Below are 8,423 nucleotides of genomic sequence, written 5' to 3'. Positions count from 1 at the left end.
AGGGGTTGTAAGTAAAATAAGGAAAAAGGGGTAGAGGAAATCAGTGAAGCACATTGTAGCTTAACCCTTCACCTTAACAACTGAGGTTCTTAACAAGTAAAGCCTCCCCATCCCAGAAAATACGAATAATCCTTCTTCACACATCTTTGTACTTTTGCTCCCTATTCTTGAGGTTAGGTTCTAGATCCTAAAGATATCCGAAAAACAGTATTATAACCTAGTTATCTGTAGCCGCCAGTCATCTTTTATCATGTTGTCCGTAGAAGCCAATGCTTCTGAAACCTCTTTGATTAGACACCAATCATACACCCCCAAATTGACACAAAAGGCACAATGAAAAGCAGCTTATCAAGGCAGAGAGACGTAATTGTAAAAGAAAAATTCTAGGAAGTAATACAGTCACGGCTCAAATTGAGATTGAATAATACAGCCATCGTTACAAATCTTCAGGCTGTATGTTCAGAGAGTAATTTGGGAATAAATCCATGATTTGCTGTTGGGAATTGAAATACTTAGCAGTTTGCTGTATTATGTTATAGCCTTCCCCGGCAGTTTCCAAGGTGGCCTCCAGATCACTGACAGGAGAACTTTGCTGGTACTGGATCTGGGGCTGCAGGAATTCCTCAACATAGTTGTTGAATTGATTGTTCCAGGTCTGGTTATTCCAGGCTTGGGGGCACCAGGTCTGACTGTTCCAGCTCTGATTGTTCCAGGACTGACTGTTCCAGCTCTGGTTGCTCCAAGTTGGGTTATTCCAGGTCTGGTTACCCCACATGGGCAGGTTTCCGGAAGAGTTCACCAAGCATCCTTGGTGGTACGAATAGAAGCCCGGGTATTCTGTAGTTGCTGGGCCCTTTTGAAAGAGAAGGATGGATTAATTGAAAAGGTACAAGGAAAATCAGAATTGTCTGAAGTTGGGATTGCATGCTTCAGCAATGGATACAAATCTATCTAAAAAGTCCTTGTTAGGAAAGAGCAGAAAAATAAGTTTCCTGTTACCTGAGTCACAATGTTGCTATTCCTGGGCCAGTTGTTTTTCTGCCACCTCTTACATTTCATTCTCTGGTTCTGGAACCAGGTCTTAACCTGCAGGGAAAAGGTAACAGGAAAACACAAAATACTAGTAATGCAGGATGTACTGGGATCAAAGAATATTAAGGTTTTTTTGTTTGCTTTTTCCGATAGCTACAACTATCTCAAACTCAGAACAAAATTTTAACTTCTAGAGTCCTTTCTTAAACCTTCAATCTGTGAGTGAATTTCAAGCCCCTCAAGTCAGTGGGCTACTTTATGTTTAATAAACCTAACCAGATAGAACAGAACATACCACAAGTCTGCTACTAACTAGGAAGTTCACATTTAAATGTCTACCTACGCCATTAGTCACAGTTAAAGGTAATTGGTTTGCAATGAAAAGCCCACCTCCATATAAGCACATTTACACTTAATGTGATAATGGTATTTTAATTCAGGAATTATGAAACATACCACAAGGAGGACAGCTGTTTAGAAAATATCAAATTATGTTGCAGCACAGAATAAACTAAACTTTGCAGATGGTTTTGTAAACTCTGAGTTAGAAAATGAGATCAGAGAGGTAGAGGAATATATATATATAAAATAAGATCATGGAATAGGACTTTCAAAGTATGGCGCCAGTAACTGAATAAAATGGCCAATAAATATATGAAAAATGATTAGCAGATAAAAACAAAACATACAATTTTAATTTTAATAAGAACAAGTGTTGCCTAGGGACTCTTCTAACTCGGAAGATGGGGGGTATATTCTTCCTTTTTTTAAGGAAAATTGGAAACATTTTCACAATTCTGGTTTGTGCAACAAGGGAAGTGGTTAAATAAATTATGACACATTGGGGAGGGGGTGGGGGAGGGATGGACTGGGAGTTTGGGATTAGCAGATGTAAACTGTTCCATGTAGGATGGATAAGCAAGGTCCTACTGTATAGCACAGGGAACTATACTCAATATCCTGTGATAAACCGTAATGGAAAAGAATATAAAGAAAAGAATGCCAAAAAATTGACACGTTACCACAAAACACATTACAAAAAGTTCCATTTTCATATTAAAAGTTAACTTGTGGGCTTCCCTGGTGGCGCAGTGGTTGAGAGTCCGCTTGCCAATGCAAGGGACACGGGTTCGTGCCCGGGTCTGGGAAGATCCCACATGCCGCGGAGCGGCTGGGCCCGTGAGCCGTGGCCGCTGAGCCTGCACGTCCGGAGCCTGTGCTCCGCAATGGGAGAGGCCACAGCAGTGAGAGGCCCGCGTACCGCAAAAAAAAAAAAAAAAAAAAAGTTAGCTTGTTTGTAGGAGTGCATAAACAGAGTACATAGAAATTAACCTTGTTTCTTATTTCTTGTTGTATCAAACAAGAAAACAACCATACCTGTTTGTAGCTAAGGTTCAGGATGTTGGAAAGTTCTTGCATTTGCTGGAGGCTGAGGTATTTCTGCCTCTGAAATCTGTCATTGAGCACACACAGCTGCGTCTGAGAGAACACGGTTCTGGTCTTCTGCTTCTTGACCAGGACCTTCTCTTCCTTCTTCTCTGTGCTCTTGTCTGCAGCTGTGGCCAGTTTTACTCTGGGGCTTGTGGAAGAATCAGGACTGTCCTGAATAAGCACATCCATGGAGAAGGAAGGAAGAGGAGAGACTGTTGGGAACAAAATGACACTTTTCTCTAAAACTTCAAATATTGAAAGTTTATTGTTTTCAAAGCACTATTAAAGCCCTCAGAGCTAGATAATAAGTAATAACTTTATTTTTAAGCAATCCTAAACACTTTGCTAACCTTTGCGCAAATGCCATTTTGCATGTCAGGGACATGGCTAATATAAAATGCTGGGAAGCGGAGGGGGACTCAGACCTCTTCTTTCTGCCAATCAAGGCTCAGGAGCCCACACCCTGGCTGTTCTCAAAGGTCAGAATCATCATTTGACTCCCACCTTTGTGTCCTTCCACAACTTCCTTTATGTACCTTCATCATCACCTACTTAATTTTTTTTTTTTTGGTGGAGCCGCGTGGCTTGGGGGAAATCTCAGTTCCCTGACCAGGGATTGAACATGGGCCACGGCAGTGAAAGCGATGAATCCTAACCACTAGACCACCAGGGAACTCCCACGTACTTAATTTTGAAACAGATGATCCGGGTTCTGGGGACCCTATAAAATCAAGTTTGCTGCCCGGTCTTAATACCAGGACTATCGGGAAATGTGAATTTTGATAAAGCTTCTGTTTCAACCCAGACTTTGTGATTTCATCTCCAAAATTATTCCTCCCTCATGGTTTTTTTGTTTTCGCAGTTGGACTAAGCTAATCGTAGGTTGTTTTGGTGGTTTTTTGACTGAAGTATAGTTGCTGTACATTATATAAATACAAGTGTACAATATAGTGATTTACAATTTAAGGTTATACTTCATTTATAGTTATTATAAAATACTGGTCATATTCCCCGTGTTGTACAGTATATCTCACGGAGTTTCTTTCACTGATTAAAATCAGGTAACAGAAATAAAAAATTTAAAAACAAAATGAGGTAACATAAAAAAATTGTCTAGCACAGGGCCTGGCATATATTATTGACTTTGTAACTAAAAATTTATTTCCTGTGTTACTTAGATTTATTTGCACAGACGTATACCCAGTGTTTAACTCCAATTCTACCCTAGTCGTGGAATAAATGGACAGGCTTTAAAAGGCAAAAGACTTCACAATTTCACAAGTAGATCTAAGAAGGAAAGTCCTCAGCTAATGACTAGAAATGGAGCATGTCTTAAAAATTATCTATACAGGGCTTCCCTGGTGGCGCAGTGGTTGAGAGTCCTCCTGCTGATGTAGGGGAACTCGGGTTCGTGCCCCGGTCCGGGAAGATCTCACATGCCGCGGAGCGGCTAGGCCTGTGAGCCATGGCCGCTGAGCCTGCGCGTCCGGAGCCTGTGCTCCGCAACGGGAGAGGCCACGACAGTGAGAGGCCCGCGTACCGCAAAAAAAAAAAAAAAAAAAAAAAAAAATTATCTCTACAGACTTGCACTTGGCTTGCTAGGAGGACATGTCCATTGCTCATTCCCGAGCTATTTGTCTCACAATCCAGCGCTGTAGCTGTATTTTCAACATTTGAAATGATAAAAGGACATTAACACAAAATTTGGAAAAACAGGGTAACATTAAAATCCAGCACTCAAATATAAGTTCTTTTGTTTACTTATTCCTTTCTCCACAACTTACTCCTTTCTATGGTAGTAATCATAAATGTAAACAGATTTTAAGCTATTTTATTGCCATAAATGTTAAAAATAGCATGCCTGGGTAAAGGTTGGTCTAATGAAAACTGTTACAGTTTTCATTCGTAACAACTACTGCCAAACTGATTTCCAAAAAAGTTTGTGCCGGCCTTACAATATCCCGAGCACCTCTCACACCCAAAATTACCAATTAGAAGCCTAAATATTAAGAGTATAGAATTCAGAGCCACACTGGATTTCAAATCTGAGCTCTCGCCACTTTGTCGGTATATTAAACCTTTTGGAATCATCCACCGTAAAATGGGGTGAACACTTCCTCGGGATTTAGGAGACTTGAGCATAGCGCAGGTGCCTACAAACTCAGCTGCCCAATAATGTCCTCACATCCAGAGGTTAGGGGAAGAGCCAACCGCTACTGTAATAGAGGTAAAACATTTCCAAAAGGTGCGTTCCATATACGTTAAGATTTACACATCAGTTTATCGCATCACGTTTGCGTTTCCACAGTGCCTACACACGTAAGCTCTCAAATACACCGCGTACAGTTGAATGGCTGAGTCCCGTATCCCGCGTCTCTCCGTCCACAGCTCTTATCGCCCGGAACATTGGGGAAAGGGCATGACCCCATCAAGTTACCGTTGAAAAAGAGGTGTCGAGAGGATGAATAGATAATGACACCTGCTTATATTGATGGGCTCAAGAGGGAAACAGATAACCCTTAGCCTCTTTCCTTCTTTCCCTTTCCCTGAAGGAACTTAGCCTCTCAAGGATTTCAGTATTTTCTTACCAGTCTCCATGTCGTGGGTCTCAGCAGATGACATTTGCAAGGACACATAATTTTCTTCAGGCCCATAAATCTCAGGCATTGGTGAAGATTCCCTAGAATTGGACGCTTCGGGGCCACGCAGGCTTTGGGGACAAGCTGGGTCCACACTCATGTTGTTGAATTGAAGGAGAGGGAGAAAACCAAAGAGCTAGATAGATGGTAGGAAAAGTCCAGGCTTAAGAATCTAGGTAGAAGAGCTTAGAGAAAGGTGAAGATGTCCAGGTGTAAAAGTATTAAAAACATGGGATGAAGGGAAGTCACCTGTGTGATAACAGAAGCCTACCAGCCCAGTGTAGGAAAATGACAAAAAAGTTTGTGGAGGCTCTAGACTTATAAGTAAGGCTCGGCCATACTTCGACCCGCCCCTCCTGGCAGCCCCACGCCCACACACACCCTTGCGAATTCCGAGTTAATCCTGTCTGCCAGCCTCACCAAGGCCATTGTAATGCAAAAGAGAGCTGCTGAGTAGCCTAGACTGGGTGGGGAACTGGAAAACTGGGACCTCGGAACCTGGAAACAAAATAAACCCAGCAGTGAAGTACTTCTAGGTTCACCCTGTTTCCACCTTTTAAAATCAAAGATGCACTCCCAGTTCCTGAGGCCCAGCTAAGGTGGTTGAAATTCCCACTAGGACAATTAATGCCCTTGACTTGAGACCCCTTAGGGTCTCAAAATCAGGCTAGTTATGCAGAAACTTCAACAAGCGCCCTTTTCCTCTTTGGTTCACTCTAAGGTCACAATAAAATACATACTGAATGTTAAGGCATCGGGTGATGTTAAAAAATAGTACTTGTTTTCAACTCCCACCTAAGTTCTTTCTTGTTTTTTTTAGCTTTCAGAAAAGCAAGCCTTTTCAGCAAGACAAAAGCCAGAGGAAAGAACCTGCGGACCTAGGACCCTGGGTGCCGGGTTAGTCATTATACATAAACCATTACTATGGAGGATTTTAAATTTGTTTTTATACACATATTACTGGATAGAATCTTGGCTCAGCCACTTTAATAAGTCTCAGTTTCCTCATCTATAAATAGGGGCAAAAGTACCTTCTCTGTGTTGTAAGAATCAAGGAAAGTAAAGTGCTAAATACTCATTTGACACATCAGTGATCTACAAACATGGCTGTTAATAGAAATTCTTTCAGGATCCTATATCCATGACCTCTAAATTTGAAATTACCTTTTTGTTGTGATTTTTATTTTAATCTAGAGAACGTGAAATCTAACATTGTGTGATAGAATGAAAGCACCACCTTCTTATTTTACCTGGGACATTACTGGACTCCTAGATATAAAATAATAAAATTTATTGACCTGTAAACGAACCCAATTGAAAAGAGGGAGAAAAAAGAACGTTCTCTAGGCAGGTGATATTCCTGTAACGGACTTGCCAGAGCAAATGTGATAGGTTCATTTTAGAACCAGTGTTCGCCCTCCTGTCTATTCCTCCTTCCCAAGCAGTCATCTTCTTGTCTTTTTTCCCCTCTGGCTCTTTCTTTCTTTCTTTTTTTTTTTTTTTACAGCTTTATTGGAGTATAATTGCTTTACAATGGTGTGTTAGTTTCTGCTTTATAACAAAGTGAATCAGTTATACATATACATATGTTCCCACATCTCTTCCCTCTTGCGTCTCCCTCCCTCCCACCCTCCCTATCCCACCCCTCCAGGCGGTCACAAAGCACCAAGCTGATCTCCCTGTGCTATGCGGCTGCCTCCCACTAGCTATCTACCTTACATTTGGTAGTGTATATATGTTGGCGCTTTTTTTAATTAGCTTTTCCTTCTCTGGCCTGGCAGTCCTGTCAGGCCCTTCAACCCCACTCCATCCTCATTCTCGTCGTCTTCTTCTTTTACTTTTTTTGGTTGGTTTTCCAAAGGAACAGTTTTTAATATTGGGTTCCAGCACTAACATATTTATGGGCAGAAGTATAACAATCTATGGTTCTCAATTTTCCTCCCCATTCCCAAATTCAACATTCAGGAATTCTAAGATTTTTTTTTCTTCTTTCCCAATCTCCTATCCCCAAAAGTAAACCCTTAGCAAATTCCAATTATATATTTTCCTAAGATACAGTTCTTGGCTAATCCTCCCATGCACTCTGCTGCTCTGGTCTCCACCTGCGGGCTTTGCTCCCACGTAAGCTGATTTTTGCTCATAATTCACAGATGCCACCTTGCAAGCTCAGGAGTATTGCCAGGTCCACACAAGGGGATGAAATTCTATGTAATCTTTTCTTTGTCTTCTCAGACCATCATTCTGGAGGGGTGGAATACATTGTGCCTCAGGCAGATAGCCTCTGTCTCATTAGAAATAGAATATGATTTTTTAAAAAAAGGGAATGTGAGGGACTTCCCTGGAGGTCCAGTGGTTAAGACTCCGCGCTTCCACTGCAGGGGGCATGGGCTCCATCCCTGGTCCAGGAACAAAGATCCCTCACGCCGCACTGCGTGGCCAAAAAAGAAAAAAAAAAAAGGAATGTGAGAATGTGAGGTGATGGATGTTAACTAAACTGATTGTGGTGATGATTTTGCAATATATATATATATATATAAAATTATTACTTTGTACACCTTGAACTAATACAACATTGTATGTCAATTACATCTCAATAAAATGGGGAAAATAAATTTAAAAGGGGGAAACTAGATTTCCTGGCTCTCAGTCAGCACTGTTTGGTAAATGGGGACAGTCAAGGACACCAAATACTTTGGTTTGCCTGCAGCTCTCTAAACTGCAGGTATGGGAAGTTTTGTTCTTTGCTGATGGGAGTCTTTGCATGAAAGCCTGAGACGAATTTACCCCATCCCCCCACCTGGGCCCCATTGTATCTAAGGTAAGAGCCTCCTGAGAGAAAGACCAAAGGGCAGGGGGCTGTTGGCTGGAAGGCAGGCTTACTACATTCTTTGTCCAAGAAAGCAATTTGAATAAGGCTGAGAATGCCTCGGAAGCTGTCAGAGACCCCGGGTTTGTCGGGGTGCTCTGGGTGGGCGGAGGAGGGGTGTGTTATAGGGGACTCGGGTCCAGAGCCTCAAGTGCAAAAAGTGATTCAGTGAAGTCCGGATTGTAAATTTTATTGTTCTAAGAGCAGCATCTGAGAAGAAGGGAAAAAAAAAAGCTGAATATGAGAAAGGAGAAACATTTTACAGATATGATTTACTCTTTATTTATGGATAAGAAATGCACTTTGGGCCACACAGTCTTTTAAGAGAGCGGGCGCTGCTAACTTTGCATTTGTCAAGGATAAGGGGGCGGTAGCCATCATCACAAGTAGCAACACAGACTTTCACCGCCCCCCAGTTCTCAGGCACGGGGTATACAGCAAACATGTGGAATTGT

At 41.8% G+C, this 8,423-nt stretch overlaps 1 protein-coding gene across 2 annotated transcripts; it reads right to left on the bottom strand.

The window, feature by feature from the left end:
* Window positions 1-436: 436 nt before the first annotated feature.
* On the bottom strand, window positions 437-5,202 carry NANOG (Nanog homeobox). Of its 2 annotated transcripts, none has more exons than XM_060165492.1 (4): window positions 5,052-5,202; window positions 2,410-2,675; window positions 1,000-1,086; window positions 437-853 (listed from the first exon to the last, which is right to left on the bottom strand). In XM_060165492.1, the coding sequence occupies exons 1-4, from the start codon at window positions 5,200-5,202 to the stop codon at window positions 437-439; spliced, it is 921 nt and encodes a 306-aa protein (XP_060021475.1). The 2 variants fall into 2 exon arrangements, with proteins under 2 accessions (XP_060021475.1, XP_060021476.1); XM_060165493.1 differs by having other exon boundaries at window positions 437-812; window positions 1,004-1,086.
* Window positions 5,203-8,423: the final 3,221 nt, after the last annotated feature.

This window comes from Lagenorhynchus albirostris, chromosome 11, assembly GCF_949774975.1.
Source record: "Lagenorhynchus albirostris chromosome 11, mLagAlb1.1, whole genome shotgun sequence".
Lineage (NCBI taxonomy): Eukaryota > Metazoa > Chordata > Mammalia > Artiodactyla > Delphinidae > Lagenorhynchus > Lagenorhynchus albirostris.
The sequence above is the reverse complement of the archived record's forward strand: the minus strand, read 5'-3'. Positions and strand labels throughout refer to the sequence as shown.